We start from the raw sequence: 22,521 nt of genomic DNA on the forward strand, positions 1-22,521 counted from the left end.
GCCAAATAACGACAAGCTACTAGCAAACATTTTTGCGGATGATTCCCTGCTCTTTCTTAAAGCTTTTCTTGAGGTTATCAGGAAAGCTCTGGAAATCGTGCAAACGTTCGCCTTAGCTTCAGGGTCAAGGTGTAGTGTGGAAAAATCGAGATTGATCTCTCTCTCGGAGAATGACTCGTTTGATCCGTCTTTATGGACCGGGGAGATAGTTTCAAAAGGGAAGACTTTTTGTCACCTAGGAGCCCCGTTGGGACCCGCTGGGGGTGAGAGCTACTCACAAATAGAGGTTCTTATGGGTTATGGAGAAGGTCAAAACTAAGATGCATAGGTGGGAGTATGTGCTTCTCCCCTTCTGGAGCAGGATAAAGGTTATCAATTCTTTCATGTTACCCTACATAGCCTTCAATGGTCCGCTGCTTAAGCTAGCTAAATGCAACTTGAAAGAGTTCTTGAAACCAGGAAAGAGATTTCTCTGGAAGAACAACACTAAAGGCACAACACCCTGGCAATGGGCAAAATGGGAGACAGTTGCGAGACCTGTGGAGCAAGTTGGGCTTGGGATTCTTACCCCGAGCACGCACATAGAGGCTCAATGTGCCAAGTTTTTGATAGCCCTTGCTAAGGAACACTAGGCTTGGGCTATTATGGCTAAAGATATGATGGACAACTCCAAAATTCGCTCACAAGGCGGGCAGTGTAAAGAGGTTGAGGTGCACAACAAGCTGTTGGCCCTGCAATGGGTCACCCTAAAACTTGGGGGTATGACAGGTGAGCTTGCCCGTAAATGCAACAGAGTAACAGGGTCCTCAAGATGGGGAGAGTTGTCAAGATACTTTCACAACTCTATATCTCATTGGTCCCCTTGTCTATCCAAGGCTGGAGGCATCCTTTTGACCCCCTTTTTGGAGGGAAGTGGCCAGGAAAGTTAATAACAAAGGTATTAGGCATATTGGCCAACTGTGGAACTACAGTAGAGGCTGTTCAAAAGGAATCAATCAATTGGCTTGTGAGTTTAGCCTCAGTTGGCTAGAAAGATTGCTGATCAGTAGAGCCCTTGGAGAACTCACTTTGTGGTATATGCGAGACTGTGAGTCAAAGCTCGAGTGGAAAGCATGGCACTGGCCTGTGAAAAGACATTTCCTAAAACCCCAAACAAAGACTATGTATCTTTCTCTTATGAAATCACATGATTGGTTCTCCCCACTCAATTAAATACAACAAATTCATGAATTACATATGAAAATATGATTTAGGTTGTTTGGAAGAGATTATCCATACATACTATCCGGAAGTACTTGAAGAAATAGAAGAAGAAGAAGATGACAAGGCTATTTTTTTTTTCTTTTTACGCTATTTTTAGCTTTTCGTACTTTCGGCATTTTTGAAAAGCAGTGTGCTTTTTATGATGACATAACAATATTAATTTTAGTCTCTGTCGGTTTTAAAAATGATCACCCGCATAAAAAACGGGACCAGAAGAGATTTTTACGAAAATTATACCGTAAATACGCTGGGTCAGTACATGAAAGTCATAATTTTATCAGGACATTACGGTGCGGCATAGTCTAGCTACGGTTTCCATTAGTGGCTAGATACTACTCAGATGGCCAATTTTGCTGTAAAAATTGAATGGTAAGTAGGAGAGTTGACCACCAAAAGCAAAGGAATGTTTTTAGCAAAGTCCCCAAAAGCTTGCCGCTATTCCTGGCTCAAAAACTAGCACTGATTTTCTGCTTGGGACACACTCCAGCCAGCTCTACAGAGCCTATAAATTCACCTGCAAGCCTCAGTTTTCAGTGCCGTCTGTTGCATCTACTTACCGCAAGGCTATATGTATCTATTATACGGAGTAATGTAAGCTCTTCTTCACCATCTCCATAAGCTCTTCTCTCTTGGGAAGAAGAAGAAGAAGAAGGATACTCTCTCTCTACTTGCTTATTATCTCCTCTCTCGTTTCAAGGTGTACGCGCTCTCTGGAAGCTTTCGTGGCGGGTACCTCTAAGTAGCTCTCATCACACTCTCTTGCGGCAAAGCAAGAAGCCTTTTGACAGCTCCTAATCGATTCTAAAGCACAGTGAGAAGCTCTGAACTCCATAGCTATCATCTCTCTCTTTCTCTATGTCGTTTTTCTGAAAAGTCACCCTCTCGGTGATTGTTTTTTCGCAAACGAGTGCATGTATGGATTAACTGAGTACATATGAAGTTGCCCAATGATTATTTCATCATGTTTAACATGCTGATTTATGCAATGATGCGTTTATGGTCACATGTGCGCATAAAAAGCGCTTTTTATTTCACGTCATACAGATGGTAGGAACATTGTTTTGGTCATAAATCACAAACCATTATAATTCAGCCCGAACCCTTTATACCAGAGATAAAACACATCATTTAGAACCTTTTCTCTCTTTGGTGTCATGTGAAAAACACGCACGAGCTAAGAGATATGGTCAAAAAACAGCTTGCTGCCCACTGCACAAACCAAATTTTTTGACTCCAGGCTCCTTGGAGAACCACTATAAAGATTCACCGGATAGGAAAACCCACTTAACCAATTGAAAATATTAATGAAACTTGATGATAAATGAGTTTAGGTCTCCGTTAGCACTTCGAGAATGCGAGTCATTAATCGTTCTATAATCGGTTTTACCTACACATATAGGGGTGCTACCAAGGGGGGGTACCATATGACGTCGTGAGTTAACCGAGCTTTTTTTATATGTTTTATGAAATTTTTTGGTGAGTTGATTTCAACTATTAGATGGCCATAAAATTATGTGAGAGTATATGGTTAAACATCCCGAACCGCATAGACAGATATGATTAAAGCGGCTTTCTTTTGGGGTTACCATTGGAGCTGAACTTCATGCATTGGTTTGAGGTCATACTTTCATTTGCATGTTTTGCATGCTCCTGAAAATGTCAAAAAATTATTTTTTGCATATATGTGAAATTATGGTTGACCTAAAGGTCAGAGCAGTTTTGATCATGTTTATGGTGTTGGAATATTATCATATGATGTATGAGAACTTATGGATTGATGTGGATGCCTCATATGCATGGTTATGATTGTTTTCCACCTTCCTAGGTCAAAACTAGCTCTACGTGCTAGGGAGGTGAAGTGCAGATGAGATGCATCAACTTTCCGTGGTTGGATGTTGCCAAAAATTGAATTTTTATATCATGATTAGTTGCTGGTTGGACTCTTTTTATGCATGAAAGAATCACGTCTTAAGTGTCACATGTATGTGGACCTCGATTGATTGCAGGGGTATGTCAAACTCCAAGTGTGGGAGTTGGTTCAGTGTGATTATGATTCATGGTTAAGGGCTGAGATTCCCTTATGGATTATGGTTGATATTCTATGGTGTAAGCCGGTGAACCTCATGTTTTTTTTTCAACATTTGATCATGCTGCCGAAAGTTTTGCAGTCATGTTATGTTCTAAAGTGGTTATGAGGGATTGGTCGTGCCTCACCCGAGTTGGGTAGAGGGCTCATTCGTGTGATGTGATTGGATTATGATTTATGGTCTTGGATTTGGATCATGAAGTGATCAAGATGGTTTATGGTAGACGTGTAAGCCTGTACAATCTAACTGCTTGGAAGAGATTGTTGTGTATATGGAAAATGCTATTGTGATTGGACTCATGTGTTATGTTTCTTTTGACAGCGTCACTACAAGACTACGACTAAAGGGTCATTGACCTGGGACTTTGCTGGATCGGGGGTGTTGCCTAGGTCTTCTTCTTTTGTTAGGCTCATCTACATGGTTAGTGCATCGGGGGTTGAATGACCTACATGGCTAACACGTCGGAGATTTTGCCTTGGCTTTGCCTAAACACCCGGTGCTAAGCATCGAAGTGGCGTGGTGCCTAAACTGGTATGGTTGGTGTTGATACCCTACCACCTACTCATACTTGGGATCCTTTGAGAGCTCGGGTTCATGGAGGGAGGCGAAATGGAGGGAGGCAAAGCGGCCTCGGCTTATGTCTGGCTTAGATAGATTGGAGGTGTTTTGGCTCGATCCCGATGAAGTGAAATTCTCTTTGTTTGTAGTAGAGCGAAAGTGGATGGGTGGACCGATCGATCCCTACACAGGGTCCGATGCTCTGCTAATAATTTTGTCATAAACTTTTGATTCTATGGTGTATCCATTTTATCATCATTAATACATGGTTGCTTGTTTCATTTAGAAGGGGCATTTGAGGATTCTCTGTTGTCATTTTCTCAAATCTCTGTGCACTCTATTTCACCCTCCACTATATTCTTCTCTCTCTCTCTCTCTCTCTCTCTCTCTCTCTCTCTCTCTCTCTCTCTCTCTTCTCACAACGCGGTGTAAACATATATTCACCCTCCACAAAGTTATATTTTTCTTGAGTATGCTTTCATTCATAACACCCATTCAAGGGTAGCATTAGTCGCTAGGTACCTCTAGATGTAGTCCGGCTCATGGCCTAAACTCCATGCTTGATCGAGTGTTGAGAACTCCTTCCCTATGCAAATGCTTCTGCAACTCTGATGTATATTAAAAATTGTATAAAGGTGTAAATTATATATTTTGTGCATAGACCCCCGGGGAGGGGTATCTCTCACCTGGTATCAGAGCCTATGCTTAAGGTTACGGGGATAGCCTAAAGCCTGATACTAATCGGGTTAGTTATGCATTGTGCACGCATTCATGTATGCTGTTTGAGAAAGGATATTGTATTCATGATGCATCTATAAGTGACATTGGTTGGTGGTACTTGTTTGAGTTGTCTTCTTGAGTGGAAGTGTTTGGTCTGAGTCATGGTTTAAGTGTTCAAAGAACGTCGTTTTGTAATTTCTTTGAATGTTTGTTTTGTAGTAACAAATGGCTCCCAAAGTAACGTCTGAATGCTTTAGCCAGGGGAATGAGGTTTTGGCCATAGTGCTCAACAATATGGCGACATGGTTGTCAAGGGATGAACGGAAACTCTTTTACTTAGAAATCGGGACCAAAGTCTTTGGCATACTAGGAAGCACAACTTGTTGGAAGAGTGTTGACTGTAGTTACCTTACCTGTAACCCTTCCGTCAAATCTTCATCTATATTGACAACAAACCAAGAGATTCGGTTGCCAACCTCAGACTACTTCAACTCAGAATATGGTTAGGCCTAGGATACATATTCTACTACTTAGCGATGTGTTTCCAAATGTTAAGGATTTCCAACATCGCTAAGAAGTTTGAAGCTCTTGCAGCTATTATAGGAAAATAAAAGTTAGAGGATAACTACAAACCACGTTGTTGCGTGGGAGGTTTGAGGGAATACCCTGTTATGAGAGTTAAAAAAATATTTAGAGAATTAGCTCCAAGACACCCATAACATTGTAATGAAACCATAAAGATCAAATTTTGATGAATAAAAGAAGCTGAGACTCAATTTTGGTTCACATATGTACTAAGTTTTCTCTCTCTCATTGTCTTGTTTTAGATGGGTCTTCTTAGTTGTCTAGATGAACTCTCAAGTGACTTTGCACAAAGAATTTTAGTTATGCGGTTGGATTCAGTCTCCATTGGGGAATTGAAGTGGTTCGAGTTTCAAAGGAGACTAGAGATTACCTTGTACCGAACACTTACGTAGCATGGGAGTTATATGTTGAAGCTCAGCCTGAACACCAAACACAAGTTCCTGATAGATTTATGACCAACCCACAGCTTTGGGTGAAGGAAAAGATCCAAGAAGGCGATGTTAAAGTGCAAGGATATGTTCTTTACCTTAACTTATGCTCTCTTTTGGACATACCAAGTCGTTAACTCATACTTAGTAAGACCCTTATGCTAAACCAAAGATACGGCTTTTGTGAGAAGGTCATAATCAGAGTATGGAAGAAGCCAAATGGCGGAAACCAATTATATTATGTACCCCAGGATTGGTTCAATAGAGTTTATGGACCTATCCTCAAATACAACCCTCACAATGTCACCATTACTTTTGATAACTACGAGAAACCAAGGTGCATTGGTGACTTTGTCCAAGCACAACCAATGGCAGTAAACTCGAGTAGATACTTCTATAGAAATGATGTAAATGAATGACATGCTCATTTAAACTGCTTTAATGGATTATTACCCAAGGATGTATCACGGGGGGAAGAATGGTACGAAAAGAAAGACGCGACTTTTAGTGCACAAAGTTGAAGTGTTAGACTTTGACACCCAAGATGTGAACAAGTATAAGTGTAGAACCACAATTGTAGGAACCAAGAATTGATTCATAGGACCCTTTCTATTTATGTATCTCCCTAGAAACACTATGTAAATTTTTGGTCTTTTGCGGTTATAAAAATTTCATTTTGATATAACACAAATTGTTTTGAGGATATAATATTTGAGATTGAATCTTGGTTTTCATCATTCTAATTAACATGAGTGATGGGGTGGATGTGTAGATGACTGACCGTTTACCTCGAGGGATAAGGGTGGATATACTCTCTTACGTTATGATGGAAGAGCATTTCCAAACTGGAGTGGAAGTGCAAAGGCTCACATAATGGGGGAGAGAAGAAAAGGTTGATGTCTACAGATTTCATTGCACCAAATACCTTCCGATCTTGGTATTATTATGTTGCAGGGAACCCTGAGTTTAGATCCCCTGAGCATAAACCCTCCCCTGTTCGGAGTATTGAGTGGATACAATCCAAGTTGGGAACGGAGATTGTTGTCACTAATCAAATATTGTACATAAATGCTTATGAAATTACTCTAAGACTGACAAAAGAAATGTGGATGGCTAGAAACATACTTCCTTTAGTAATGGCTACGGGATGCTTTGACATTGTTATGTTTAATGTATGGAGCCAGCAATGCGAAAACAATGACCGACATTCCTTTAGCCTAGTACCTTGAAAGTTATTCTACAACTTATTTGGGAATTCACTAATCTACAATCCTCGTAATGTAAAAAAATTATACTATGTCTACAACAGACCTCAATGCCTTGCAGATTGTGCAAACATTCATAGCTTAGTGGGATGGGACACACCGGATGTGTTTCCAAAAGAATCTGGTTTCTTTGATGACTACTTCGAATACAAGAAGGCGATTGTCCATACCGAAATGGGGGTAACTGCAAAAACAAATCTCTTACTCAAGAATGATATGACTCACACGCTATCGAAGAGATGTTCCAGCCAAAGATCATAAAGGATTATTGGAATCAACCATCAGACATACTCAAGGAATGGGACAACTATAATCCATAGGTGGAAGAATATCACAATGGATATTACCAAGTGCATGATGTTAGAGCCATTAGGATTTATTAGAAACTTTCGAGACACCTTGTAGACTTTCAAAACCCCAAAGTTTTGTGATATAAAAATTGGATTAATTTATTCATTATTCTTTCTCCTATTTTCTTCTCATCTTATCTTTAAACGTCTATTCTATTTGATTTAAGGACTTTGAGTGGAATAGAATATTTTACTAAGTGTGACCTTGGTTGATATGGTGCAGTAAGTTACAATGCCTACTAGAGGAAATGCGACTGCTACTAATGCAAATGCACCTATTGTTCCTTAACACACCATCATTAGATAGAGACATCGATGCTATGCTTCGCAAGTCTCAACCTGGGAATTTTAGTAGGGAAGGCAAAGATGTAGACAAAGTTCTGGAATATTGGATTGAACGCATGGATGACTACTTTCATTTGGCTCATTCGTCGGCAGTAAACAAAGCTATCATCGCAAAGTTCAAACTAGAGAAAATAGCCAAGCGTTGGTGGAGAGACTATTGTATAGAAAACAATGTTGATCCTAGTGTTGCAACTTGGGATTATCTTAAGACCCAACTTAAGAAGAACTATCAGAACAAAGTTTATCATTCAGATCGTATGAATGAGTTTCTTTACTGTACTCAAGGGACGAGAGATCTGGAATCATACTATCAACAAAGTTTATCATTCAGACCGTATGAATAAGTTTCTTGACTATACTCAAGGGACCAGAGATCTGGAATCATAATGCTGCAACTTGGGATTATCTTAAGACCCAACTTAAGAAGAACTATCAGAACAAAGTTTATCATTCAGACCGTATGAATGAGTTTCTAGACTGTACTCAAGGGACCAGAGATCTAGAATCATACTGTCAACATTTCTTATGCTCCAGTAGGGATGACTCAAGAGGTCAAGGTAGCTCGATTCGTGTCAGGGCTACATAATCCTATGAAGACTAGACTTTAGAGTGTTCATCTTACCAATTTTGCAGATGTCCTTGATGCAAGAAAACCCATTGAAATAGAGTTATCAAATACCAGAAAGAGGAAACTAGAACCTATTCCTGTTTGTGAAATCAAAAGGCCTCGTCCTGAGGAGGAACAAAGATATGAAAATCAACAACAAAGAAGAGAGAACTTATTACGTATGAAAGCTAAACAGGATCATTTGTGCTCCACTTGTCTTGATCCTGATTATCAATCCAAGGATTGTTCTTTTAGCAATTCAAGCTTCATAGGATTGGTGGACAATTAGAACATAGAAACTTTAATCCAAATTGGAATTTCAAAAACTTTAGACCTAGACCATCGACAGTTCAGAGGAATTTCAATCAGCAAAACTTTAACTGAAACCAGAGACAACCTCAAAACCAAGGGAATTTTAGACCAGGCAATTCACCTTTGTTTGGAATGGACCGCCTGTCAACAATAACAACAATGGAAATGTTAATCGTCAGCCTCGTCCAGGGTGTTACCATATACATGTGGTAGTGATGTGTGTGAACACACTAGGAATGTTGGGGCATTTTCCCCCTCTTTAGGAGGTTTTTTTCCCCGTGCATTGTATATACGCCCATCACTCTAGGGCAATCTATCTTTTCATTGCACACTAAGTAATATACTCTCTGTTGTGCACCTTGAGCTTCCTTCATCTTCTCCAAGCTGTGTGTGTTTTTCTGCAACCCTAATTCCAACAATTGGTATCAGAGCACGTTGAGTCCTTCCGAGCTTAGTCGCCAACAACTCCAGCACACGCCTGCTCATTTTCTCCAAATTTTAGTGAGCTTTGGCGAGCGTTCGCAGGTCGACAATTTTTTTGGGAGAGCTCAGATTTTTTATTCGGGCTCATTTCAGCCTTCGTTTCCACTACAGCTAGGTCTGCCCATGCAATTTTATCATTTTGTGCAGAATTTTTTTCAGTGCCAAATATTGCATAACCAGTCCCATACATTCTTCTACGGGTTGTGCTATATAGCATGTGCTGATCTCACTCAGTTTCTTCTCATTTTGGACATTTTTCACATTAGGTGCATGCATTTTCCATGGCTAATAGCAACACAGATGTATTCAAGATGTTTGCTGCTGAGCACAAATTGGATGGGGACAATTACTCTATGTGGGATTACATGATGGATACAACATGTTCTTGTGTCAAAGGGCGTCTAGAATATTGTGCAGGGCATTGATGTCTGTCCTAGTTTTGAGGATGTAGGCGATGTTGAGGATGTGGCAGGTCTTGCTGCAAGGATTGCTGCTATTAGAGTTGTTTTACCTACGGTAGAACAAGATCGTTGGGATGTAAAGGATGCACATGCTCATGCATTGATTGTGTTGTCTGTGAAGCGCACCATTACTGCTTACATTCGTTCAACGAAATTTGCAAAACAGGCTTGGGAGATTCTGGTTGGTCTTTATGCAAGCTGCAATGAGGCAAAAATTGCATTGCTGCTGCGTAAAGAGATGGAGTCGAAGATTATGCATGAGGAAGATGATATGGACACTCTCCTTGCTGGTGTCAAGGATACCAATGAGCAACTTATTTCTGCAAGTGAAGTCATTTCAGACAGTTCCCTTGTGCAGACTGTTCTTGATGCCTTACCAGATTCTTACTAGACTTTTGCTAGTACTTCGAGACTTATGACCTAAGGAAATCCTGAAGTTGTCAAGTTTGATGCATTGTGTACATTGCTTTTGCAAGAGTCACTTTACAGAAAAAACAGGACTTGAAAGCGTGCAATTGAATATGCTTTTATTGCTTCTAGAAGAAAGGGTGGTAACAACAATGCAGCCACTTCTTATGGTTCTTCTGCGAGTGGAAAATCACCTCTTCCTAATGCTGCTGCTGCTGGCAGCAGTTCGTCTGGAAACTATGGTGATAAGGGCAAAACGAAGATGTGTTGCCATTATTGTAAAGCTAATGATCACTTGATCGAGCAATGTCCTAAGTTGAAGGCCAAAGAAGCTAAGAAGAAAGAGGGTGGTTCCACTGCAAATGCTGGTTCCACTACAAATGCCAGCCATTGTTGATTCTTCTATGAAAGTAGATTGTGATGCAGAATGGGCTTTTAGTGCAAAGTGCACTTACAATCATGTTGTTCATGATGCATGCATGTCAATTGTGAGATTCACACGTGTGGTATTTCGACAGATGTGCTACAAAGCACATTACCTCACATCGTGAATTGTTCACCTCTCTCGAGTCTGTCCCTCATGGGAATTCAGTCACTTGTGCCAACAATGCCTCTTTTTCAGTTCAGGGAGTTAGAAAGATTGTGCTTACTGCTGCAAATAGAAGTTCTTTCACACTTGTTGATGCACTTTATGTACATGGGATCAGGAAGAAGTTTTTGTCTATGTCTGCACTTGCTAGACTTGGACTTGTAGTTAAATTTGTGGATGACAAATGTACAATTCATGATCTCAGCTTTGGTGATGAAGTTGTTGCATCATACCTTTTGTACCGTGGGCTGTATAAGATCACTTTGTATGACAAGTGTGGAATTTTTTTTGCAAATGCAGTTGCAGATTTAAGGGCTATTTCAGATGCAAAACTTTGGCATGCACGTTTTGGTCATTTAAATTTTGCCAGTTTGTTGCGTTTGTAGAAATCTGATATGGTTGCTTCTTTGCCGCCTCTTGAAGCACCTGTCAAACATGTTTGTGAAGGCTGTATTTTGGGTAAGGTGCAACATTTGAAGTTTCCAAAGGATGGTTCAGTTAGGGCCACATGCAGGTTGCAGCTTGTGCTGCATAGTGATGTTTGTGGGCCCATGCAAACTCCGTCCTTAGACAATTACCTTTACTTGGTGACTTTCATTGATGATTACTCCAGGCATGCATGGGTATTTCCGCTTAAAGCAAAGTCCTAAGTTTTTATGTGCTTCAAACAATTTCTTGCTATGGCTAAAAATGTCTCCAAATGTACTATGGGAACCCTCCGTTTTGACGAGGGGGGGAGTATATTTCTCATGAATTTAATGCATTTCTAGCTAGTCATGGGATAAAACACCAATGTACAGTGCCTTATACACCTCAACAAAATGGTGTTGCTAAGAGGAAAAACAGGTCACTTACGGAAATGGCATGATGTATGGTCAAAAATCAAGCTTTGCCGCATTCTTTTTGGCTTGAGGCCATCATGTGTGCCACTTATGTACTTAACAGGTTTCCTATGAAAGATTTGCAGTCTATTACTCCATATGAAGCATGGCATGATAGAAAGCCTTCTATTGAGCACATGCATGTTTTTGGTTGTTTGGCATATGCTTTGGTGCCACAAACACATTGCAGAAAATTGAATGATAAGGCGCCAAATGTATTTTTGTTGGTTATAGTGCTAAAAGCAAAGGTTACAGTTTGTATCATCCGCAAACAAAGCGTATTCTGGTTTCACGGGATGTAGTATTTGTGGAAGATTCTGTTCAACCCTTGTTGTCATGTACTAGAGACAGTAATGTAAGCTCACAGGACATTTATGACACTTTGTTGCCTCTTTTCAGTGGTGGGAATTTGAATGTAAATTCCAATGAGGCAAATTTATAGCCTATGGGGATTTTCAAAAATGTTACAGATCAGCCTATTACTGATGCATATGTACATGATGTACTTCATGAGGAAAGGGCTGAAAATGAGCAGGCTAGAGGTATGACAAAGTGGCTGGTGCATACATTGCATGACAGTAAATTGGATGCACCTTTGTCTAGTCATACTCGTTCAGGCTCTTGCCATGCATCTTATGCATCAAATTGTTATGCTTTGGCTGTGTCTAGCCTACATGATGTTGAGGAACCTCTCTCTTTTGATGAAGCATAGAATTCAAAAAATTGGATGGCTGCCATGCAATCAGAATATGATGCACTAATAGAAAATGAGACATGGACTTTATGTGATTTGCCGATTTTGGGCTTTTACATCATTATTTAAGCATTTAGTTTAATCCGTATGATGAGCATATCACATTATGTTAGACAAAGTATGTGAAAACTTTACTAAGGAAATTTGGACTTAATGATTGCAAACCTATTGTCACCCCTCTAGAAAAAGGTTATAAGTTAAGTTTACATGATGCTAAAGATCCTACATATGTTATCCTCTATAAATAGTTGTTGGTTGCCTCATTTATGTATGCAATTTGTAGTCTCACAAGTGAGTAGAATTATGCATAGCCTAGGGTCTAAGCATTGGCAGGTAGTTAAGAGGATCTTTTGATGCTTGAGTGGCACTCTACATCTTGGATTTTTTATCTCGACGGATCCTTGCCACAAAATTTACTTTTTTAAAAAACTTAAATTGAGCTAGTTTCTATAACACACTAGTGGTTTTGTCTCATGCTCGCCAGTTCACGCATATGTAGGCCTTATGTTTGATTTGGGAGTTGATTGATACTCTTATCTACACTGACAGCCAGAGCGCACTGGTAGTTGCGAGGAACCCAGTCTTTCATGAGGAAATATGATCTTTCAATAAAAAAATATTTCAATTTTAGGGGTTCAATGGAACCTAGCCATTTTAGATAAAGGCTATAACAATCCTTCTTATTCTATTTGTGTGGACTTTTATTCCTACTAGCTAGTTAAACCCATACAACATAGGATTATGTCATGTATGATGTAGGCTAGCACCTAATGTCTCAACCTATTATCCTATACATGTACCGATCATCTTGAGCTTGTCCAAAGAACAAATGATTAAATCTATACAACATAGGTTCAACTAGTTGATTTCTCAACCTTTAATCCAATACTTGTACCCATCCTCTTGACATTTCCAAGAAAAAGTGATTCAAACCTACAAAACATAGTACCTTTGCCTAACATCATTGATTATACCTACCTTTTGTGCCTCACTATTTCCTATAATAATCACTACTTGAGGCATGGCTAAACTATCCCAAGGCAAACCTCTGGATATGGTCCAAGATTATAAGCCTCTCCCACAATTATAAGGTTCGATAGCATGTATAGATGACCCTTATTCGTATGCTCAGTAGCATCAACACTAGATATACAAGGGTGACTTTTTCAACATCCAATAGTAACACTTATTAGCTCATCCAAAGCATACTCACAAATTGATCTATGCCAAAAGGTAATAAACCTCACACAAAATTTTAAAATACCAGATGCAAGGTACCTTGGAGAAATTCCCATATTCACTCACTTACACTAAGGTGAAAAATTCCTATAGAAACCACTCATTTTGATTTATCAACTAGTGCAGCTTTAAACTTGAAAGCATAAGCAAAATGTGTTTTTATTGCCTTCTTGCATTTAAACACTCCTTACATAATCTTTTCAAAGTGAGAGGCCCCGTGAGGTTTCTCGAGTCTTTCTCCATGAGGTTATACAATGGACTCACTATCATTTCCCTCACTATGGAAAATTTTGGGGATATCATAGGTTATCATCCTTTTAATTTGAAATAGAGAAATTTACTAGTGCTTGCTATTCTTCAAACTTGCATCCATTCTGGTATGCTTTTATACCCCATTGACATTTCACAAATAAACTAGTGTCTTTTGGGAATTAAATATGAAAAATGCCCTAATCAAGCTGTTCTTGCTACACAAATACATTGAGAAAATATTTTTATTGTTTTTACTTGATTTATTGTGAAAAAACAATGTTGAAATTGGATTTGGTCCTCATATGTAAATTGTGGTCTAGTGTTGTTTGATCATAGTGTTCCTAGAGACTCAATAGTCAGTGATTGGCCTCTCCAACGTTTCACACGTCAAGGTTGTCCTTTAACTTCACACTTATCATTTGTCAATGGCATGGTTTGACCTTCTTGCACTCATATTGTGGGACAAGCCTATTCTGATGACTATGTTTATGCCTTGTACTAATGTGCAGGTGACTAAGAAATCTTTAGATTCGTATGCTCTTTCCGGTAGCCTGTGTCAATTTTTGTCAATAAAAGTTGCCTGCCTTGGCATGCTTCTTTGTGGCCAAATTATGCAATCTTGACTATTTGACCATGGGGTAACCTTTGGCATTGTGTTACTTCTTCTCAGCAAGTGGAGTGGATGCTTCAAATCTATGTCCTAAGTTGCTTTTTTGGAAACTTTCCACTAAGCCTTTATATGTTCATTTGCAATTGTGCAATCTATTTTGATATGTGACGTAAAGGGCCACCGAAGAGAGAGAGACAGAGAGAAGAAGAGAGTTTTAACGTCGTAGGAAACTATCCCAAGAGACCTTAAAGATGTATATACATGTTGCATGGTCTATTGCACCCAATAGAGACAATGCCAAATAAGCTTTGAGTATACTTTGTTGCCCTTACTATTATATGACAGAACATATTTAATATTTGCATGTAGATTAGTCAGTTTTGCTTGCACAATATAATCATGTTTTGGTATTCCAAATCTTGTCAAGAGGCTTGTAGACTGCCTTAATCTTGGAGTAAAAAAGGTATCAGATCTAATTTCTCTATCATGTCTTGAACAATACTAACACACTTTTTATCTTTTTCAAAATGCTTTCCTGTACAAAACATCATAAAAAGGATCAAAAAACACATTCCATCCAGCCTGAAGTAAAAATCTGTACATTGGATTCCAAGAATAAAATGACACAACAGTTTCACTATGCAGGTCTTGTGTTCACGAGTTTTGAAGAAGCACAACCATTCCCTCGTAATATTGTTCCTTGACCTCCGAACTGTAGTTCACAAATCCTGAACAGCTAAAAACACACTCAGGGACCCGTGCGCAAGTTTTTCATTTCTTTTTTCTCTCGTGTTCTGTGGAGAACACTATCCCCGCTCTTTTGCAAGCTTTGACTCAGAGAATTGTTGCACCATTTGCTCAACAAACTACAAAGAGGGTAGACTATTCAATATCTGACTGGCAAAGCTCTCAACAACCATTGATCTACAAAATTGCTCAATATGTGCTACTAACAAGACGTAAACTTCGACTCATTTAAAGCACACCACTCTGCCTCCTTTCGCTTATAAAGACACCATAAAAAATGAGAGCTACTTCATGGCAACCTGCCGCCATTCTCACTGAGAGCCAGCCCACACATTGAGATCTTCACGACCATGCTCGCATCTTTAGTTATTGAAAACATGAATGATTGCTCTTTCATGTTATGCTGCTGTTTTGGAGCAAAGACAAAAGGGCTATATGCTGGTCAGTGTCAGTTGTTTCGAAACAGGTACCGCAGCAAAGAAGCCACAACAGCTACGCTCAAGCTGTTTCCTAGTAGCGCATACCTGCCAAAATCTGTTTAGTAAGCCTACCTACCATCAAAGGCAAGTAAGGAAATCAAGATCCACAAACCTCTGCTTTATAGTTATGCGATCCGGAAACCCAAAGTTCTTTGGAAAAGAATGTAAGTTGGCAATCTGTCGGACACCATGTCAAGGGTCGTTTAGGAAAGCTAAATGGGGAAGATGGCTCAGTTGGCCGACGAGCCGGGCCCGACCTAGGCAAGCTGGTCCCAGTGCATGAAGCGGGACTAGGTCGGGTCCGGCTCGTCAGCCAACTGAGCCATCTGCCACGGTGCACAGTGGGTAAAGTGGGACCAGCGTGGCTAGGTCGGGTCCAGCTCATCAGCCAACCGAGCCATCTGCCACAGTGCACAGTGGGAGAAGTGGGACCAGTGTGACTAGGTCAGGTCCAGCTCATCGGCCAACCGAGCCATCCTTATAAAAGCAATATTCATCTTCTGGAAATTTTGATTCATAATTACCTCTCGAGGTGTGAAGTACCGCAGCCCCAATTGTTTCAAACACAGATTGCTCTTCATGATTCCACCAGAATCACCTTCACTGCTCAACTGTTCCAGTCCATGCTCATTTGTCAACTGTGGCAAAACTTAGTGAGAAACTTCTACACATTGCCATAGCTGGCTACTTTTTTTAGTTGCACAGAAAATTTGATTAAAGATGTAAAAATAAAATAAATTAAGTCCTATGGATGGGAAAAGGTAGACCCTTACATATGGACACTACGGAGCCTTCACTTGGACCGTGAAAAAGGCTACTGTGGGCATAAGCTGCGTCCTTTTAGTTATAAAAGATCGATAGTTCACACAGGTAAAAATACTTTCACCTTTCTAATATGTACATGGCTCTTGGCACATCAGGACTACCCCCTCCAAGCCATGATAAGCCAAGACTAGCTCTTTGACCAATCAAAAGCTAGCCATAGAGTCACACCACTGGACTCCCGACATGGCTGATACAGCCCTTATAGCTATTCCCATATACCAGGCCAAAGGAAAGCACATCATAAAGAATAGAATTCTGCGCATTGGAAGAGCAGGAGCTCCATAAAATGCACTGACCCTGCAGGAACTGCCAGAAGCACTTACCTTAGTAGCTATAAAAGAGCCTGTGCCCTTGACAAAACGACCATAGCTTTTGGTGAAACAGCAACACCTCCTTGAATTCGGTGTAACAACATCTGCAGTAATGTCCAGACAGCAATCTCACTACAACAAGAAACGATTGCGAAAACCTACAAAACTATTGTCTTTTTCACTGACAACAGCCTTGAGGATAATCATGTATAGAAAGCACATACATGTATTTCTGTGCGAGCATGCATGCACATGTGTGTGCAGGAATATGCATGCATAATGAGTGCACATCATGTGCATGCACATACGTGTGCAGGAATATGCATGCATGCACGTCCATACCTCAGTGTACGCACTTATGCATGTATGCATGTGCATATCTCAGTAAATGAGGTTCCTACCAAATACATCACCCCAGCGATCTATTAAATAGCCAGGGACTTCAAAAGTATTATGCTCCAATTTCTTTCCATCAATGTTTGCTGAATGTGTTTCCATACAAGGACTGTCATCAAGTCCACCTTCATCAAATAGCTGATCTTCTAGATATTCTTTGACAGCTTTACAAGGATAATCATGACTGAAATTGCCCGTGGGGAGTTCCAAAGAATGATTTGTGTGTGGAGAAGAGTCCAACGTTTGGCTAACTGATACAGAGAAAGTGGGAGCTGCAGGGCCGAGATTGTCAAGTAACTGATTATTGAACTGAGGATACGAAAAACAGAAAGGTCTTCTTTTGGCCTGTAAAGGACGAAACAGAAGCCATCTAAGTATATATTATGCAAAATTATTCAGCGTGCACACAAAATCTTTTAAGAAAATGCAGTTTCCTAACCAAGCAAAAATAGCGTGGACGAGAATACGGAATGCCAAGTTGTAGTGGGGTCAAGATAAACTCTTGTATTGAGAATTCTGCTTTCTTCAACGCCTCCACAAGAATGTCATGGCTGACAGAAGACTTAACAAAAGATATACAAAATTAGACAGTAAGCATTAATGGTGCAAATGGTCAAAACATTACCAACTAAAATTACCTCAAATCCCACAACATTCTCTATGAACAAAAATGCTGGAGGTTTGCACAAGAGGGGAAGTATCTCCAGCAGCTTCAGAAAAGATGAGGCCCTTAAATCGTCTGCGTCCTTCTGCAACCCTGTCACCTTTGGTGAACCGTAACGCTTGTAAGGGCAGTACAAATCCCGTTTGTACAAAGAGGTGGGGAGAATGAAATCCACTGCCAAAAGAAGAGCATCTAAAACTTGAGGCCTTGCCTACCTTGACGAGTATATGGCTGGCACGGTGGAGACAAGAGCCAGGCATCCGCATCATACCCATCAAGTTTCTTGATTGTTAGGTGCTGAATGTTTCCCTACAGTCATTCCAACTCATGAATTTCACTCTCTTCACAGGCAGGCTTGAAGACAATTATTGCATTTTTCACCAAGGTCAGGAGTCACGTGCCTGGGTGTTTATCTTTCTCTTTTTCTGTTTTGGCATTTTTTTTCCGGTAGGTAGTTAATTATATCGATTAGAGTTGGTTTTGCATGCTTTGTTTTCTTCATAGTATATCAACCGACGTTTTTGTGTGTGTGTGTGTGTGTGTGTGTGGGTGGGTGTGTAGATGTGAGTGAAGTTTGTTTTTAGAGCATGTTTCTTTCATTTCATTTCCTCGGTTTCTTATTTGTTGTTATCTTCCCCTGTGTTCTTGCCTTCTTTGATTCCTTGCGTTCTTCGCATTGGGTTTACGTTTCTTGACTTGCCACTCTGCTTTCGACTTGCTCTACCACGTTTCTACATCTGGTTTCCAAAGTTGTTGTCCCCCGAGCCTCCTTTACTATCTTCCTGGAGTTCCCTCCCCAACTCTGGTCTTCAAGAGACACTTTCAACAAGTGGACTAGTTTCTACCCCTGGCTAATAGCAAAGTTGCATGGATTCGCATTCGAGTTTGCCGGATGGCAAAAAACATGCATCGAGGGTGAATGAGTTTGCATTCGTGACGGGTGTCGTGGTGACTTAAACTTGAAATATACACAATTATTTTGGAAAATACTATGAAAAACTTGAGACTTGAAAGCATCAAATGCATTATCAATGAGAATCCGGACTCACATGCCTCTTCATATGTGTCTTTTCATCTCCTATATAAAGGAGGCTACGTTTTCATTTAATCAATCGAATCAATTCAATGAGTGTTCTCCTCTCTTGAGTCTCAATTTAATCGTAAGTATAAAGTTTTAGTCTTAATTCTAGGATAAGCACTCACAGCAGTATCAAAGCAGGATTTTTTCTCGGGACCCGAAGCTTGTGAGCCTCTCAGCCTCACCGCTACACTCTCACCTCTCCCCTTCTCGGACTTGTATGGAAGAAGCAGAACAGTAGATTCTCTTTGCGATGATTCCCGGTAGCCGAAAACCTCATCTCGTGCTCTTTTTACACGACAAAATTAGAGGAGAGAAAGAGCAAGACAGTCATGAAAGGTAGTGCTTTCATGCGCCCCCCCCCCCCCCCGCGGCCTTCTTGCTGATATACGAGTGTGTCGGCCAACTGTCTGCGACGCATGTAATGTGCCCGCAATGCCTCTAGCTGCCCCATACCCCCTCTTTTAAGCTTCGCACCCCACCCGAAAGATTATGCCCTTTCTAAGTGTCCTTTCACTTAATTAAGGTGCTCATTCACACCTAAAACTCACTTTTTAAAACAAGTGGCCAAATCTGGTAGGCGGCTGGCGGCTGGCCTCTTTTAAAAAAAAAAACCACTTTAAAAGAGGGGCCACTTTATCACCTACACAAAAACGACCCCCCTTCGTGTATCTTTGCACCATTGCCACTTATAAAGTGTGCCTCGTCGCACCCTTACACCCTTTCGTACATGCCTCTTCGTTGCAACCCTTCGCAAATGCCTCTTCACATGTGACCTTTCATCGCATCTCTTCAAGAATGCCTCTTCACATGTGACCTTTCATCGCACCTCTTTGCGAATGCCTCTTCTCTTGTGACTTTTCATTGCACCTCTTCGCAAGCACCTCTTCACATGTGACTTTTCATCACAACTCTTGGCGAAAACCACCTCTTTGCATGTAGCTTTTCTCTCAAGGTGTCCACACGATGACATGGCATGTTGAGGTGGCGCTTGATGATGTAGCAGACTGTTGATGTGGCATATGTTGATATGGAAACATGCTAATGTGGCAGCCTCTTTTAAAGAAACATTAAAAAAAAAACAGCTCTTACGAATTCTTTTCCATGCGCACCATTCAGCCCCTCTCGCGTGGGCACCTAGGAGTAGCTTGTTGTCATGTGACACATCTAACCCTATGTGCAGGTGGACAAGCTACTTCATGACATGGGTTCAATTTAGTTACATTAGGAAGTGATCTGGCACTTTTGTGAGTCTGCGTGCATGTCCAGACACTTAGATTAGATGCATATCCTCTGGTTGCACACATCATGATCATCAGATTTCCATCAAAACCCATCAGGAGCATTTTTACAGTGCATAGACCTATTTTCCCTATTTTAGCCAATTTTCACTTATTATTTTTAAGTGACTTTTGTTGGGAACTAGGTAGGGCAATTTGACTTGGCAAGTATATAAGAAACCTAGTGCTAGCACTTTCTCGCAGAAGAGGCAGCAGAAACTCCACGTTCAACAGGCAACTTCTCAGCAAGACCCCCATCAACAAAGACCTAGCGTTTTTGCAGTGTAGATCAGCCCCGGCGATAGCAAGAAGACAGATCAGCCCCAGCGTTAGCAAATTTCCACCGCAAGGACAGAACCAACCCTAGTGTTTTTGCATCAGCATTACCTCCTAGCGCTTTGCAGATTCATCGCGACAAGATCATCCCTTGCACCAGCGTTTTCAGTTTTCAGCAATCAGATCCCGTAGTAGACCCCCGAACCTCGCAAATCTTACCTTCCCACAGCAGATCCTCGCCGCACGGTCAGATCCCGCGTAGTTTGCAGTTTCAGCCCGGAAAACGCAAATTTCAGCATCTGCCTTTTCAACGCGTCGTCGTCACCGACATAGAGTCAGAATTCAGCATATAAAGATTTGCGGATAAACCTCCCGCATGCACGAGAGGCAAAGGAAACCTCCAGAACGTCATATGCGGTTTAACCCAAAGGTTCAAGAGCAGGATCCCCCTGATTCCCCTCAGTTCTCTTTCATGAAGGATCTGGATGCCATCGTTGCTCCGGTTGACATGTTTCTTGACGATCCGTCGCAGCAAGAAGTGCATTCAAGGGAAAAGACTCCTGTCCATAAGGAGTCTAAGCATAGAAAGAAGGAGCATCATAAGAGGAAGCACCACAGGCAGAAAACATTCAAGTCGGGAGACAAAGATGTGAAATTTGACACCTACAATGGACAGCGTGATAATGACAAAGATTTGGCTTTCATCCGCCAATTCGAAGTTGCATTTGCTGAAGGGAATTTTAAAGAAGGATCCAAGCTTCGCCATGTTAGTATGTACCTGAAAGGCACCGCCAGCAGTTGGTGGTTAACCCTTATCCTGGAAGATCATAAACCCCAAGATTGGACTGCTTTCAAGAAGGAGTTCTACGCACAGTTCCTTCCTCCAAACTATGAGGAAGAGGTAAAGAAAGAATGGGATCGACTTTCACAGTCGGAGAACGAAACTGCTCCACGCTATGTGGATAGGTTTTGGGACGTTCTCTTGAAAGTCACTCCATTCAAGAAGATTGACGATTCGGAAAAGACGCGCAAGTTTGAAGCAAGATTGCATGAAGCCTTGCAAAAGGCTATGAAGCTTTACCCTCGAGGTAACTTGCAGATACTTATGGAATCAGCCCGCATAGCTGATGGAATACATGACAAGGGTACTCCCAAGAAGATGGAGCAAAGCACTTACCATGCCAAGCAGAAGGCTCTCCATGAGCAGCCTACCTCTACTTCTTCTTCGCAAAAGAAGAAAAGAACCGCCTCCGAAGCAAAAGCAAAGCCAAATCAGCCCAAGAAAGGGAGATATCTCTCTCCTGCTGAGTTGCGAACTTACATTAGTGAAGGAAGATGCTTCAAGTGTGGACAAGTTGGTCATATGAAGGGTGACTGTCCTACCAAACCTCCACAACCACCCTCTTTCAATGCAGTCCCAGATGTACAAGGAAATACAACCAAGGATGGAAAAGAAAGAGCTCTTCTTAAAGCATGGGGTAGCATCAACAACCAATGGGCTCTCATTTTGTTTGACCCTGGCAGTACAGACAACTTCATCTCTACCAAGCTAGTTGATGATTTGAACTTGCAGCCCAATCGTTTTGGAGTTTCTATTCAAGCACAATCTGCTTTCAAAGGGCAGAATTCAAACTCTACTCCAATCATAGGGAAGTTGAATCTAAAGATCGACGACTACAAGGATCAAGAGTCTTTCTTACTAGCTTCACTTGAAGGATGCCATGTTATCTTGGGAATGCCTTGGCACTACAAGATGCATCCCATTCCTAACTATGTTCAGAAAACCTTATCCTTTGCTTATAAAGGAAAGGAGTATCTTGTACTTGCAGATGCAGGTGATTGGCGTATCCCTATCGCCAATCACATTGCCATCAAGAAAGTAATGAAAAAGTGTGTTTCAGCGTACTTGATTTTTGCAAGAGAGAGAGATGTGTCTGTTTCACAACTTTCTTCCTCTTTAAAGCAAAAAAGACTTAAGTTATAAAGATTGTTTTGCAAATGAACTTCCAAATGAACTCCCACCTCCTCGACCTGAGGATCATACAATTGATTTGATCCCAGGAAGTTCTCCTCCAAATCAGCCCCCTTATCGAGTTAGTCTAATGCAACAAGAGGAAATTCTGAAGCAGGTTAACGAACTTTTGGAGAAGGGCTTAATAAGGCCTAGTACTTCTCCATATTGTTCACCTGTCTTGCTAGTACAGAAAAAGGATGGCACATTCCGCATGTGCATAAACTATAGATCTCTAAACAAGATCACAATCAAGA

General features: G+C 40.9%; 1 protein-coding gene across 4 annotated transcripts in view; it reads right to left on the reverse strand.

The window, feature by feature from the left end:
• Positions 1-14,773: 14,773 nt before the first annotated feature.
• The window catches only part of DNMT2 (DNA methyltransferase-2), a 75,427-nt gene continuing 67,679 nt past the window's right edge, over positions 14,774-22,521 (reverse strand). For 2 of the 4 annotated variants that reach the window (XM_086519958.1, XM_086519956.1), the window contains 8 exons: positions 17,835-17,928; positions 17,594-17,712; positions 17,395-17,517; positions 16,961-17,300; positions 16,572-16,663; positions 15,948-16,061; positions 15,536-15,600; positions 14,774-15,468 (listed from right to left, as the gene is read on the reverse strand). In XM_086519958.1, coding sequence (XP_086376084.1) covers positions 15,393-15,468; positions 15,536-15,600; positions 15,948-16,061; positions 16,572-16,663; positions 16,961-17,300; positions 17,395-17,517; positions 17,594-17,712; positions 17,835-17,928 — 1,023 coding nt within the window. In that variant the 3' untranslated portion in view covers positions 14,774-15,392. The other 2 variants (XM_086519959.1, XM_086519957.1) reach the window with 2 other exon arrangements.

The sequence above is a fragment of the Adiantum capillus-veneris genome, chromosome 9 (genome assembly GCF_014529385.1).
Source record: "Adiantum capillus-veneris isolate H3 chromosome 9, ASM1452938v2, whole genome shotgun sequence".
Lineage (NCBI taxonomy): Eukaryota > Viridiplantae > Streptophyta > Polypodiopsida > Polypodiales > Pteridaceae > Adiantum > Adiantum capillus-veneris.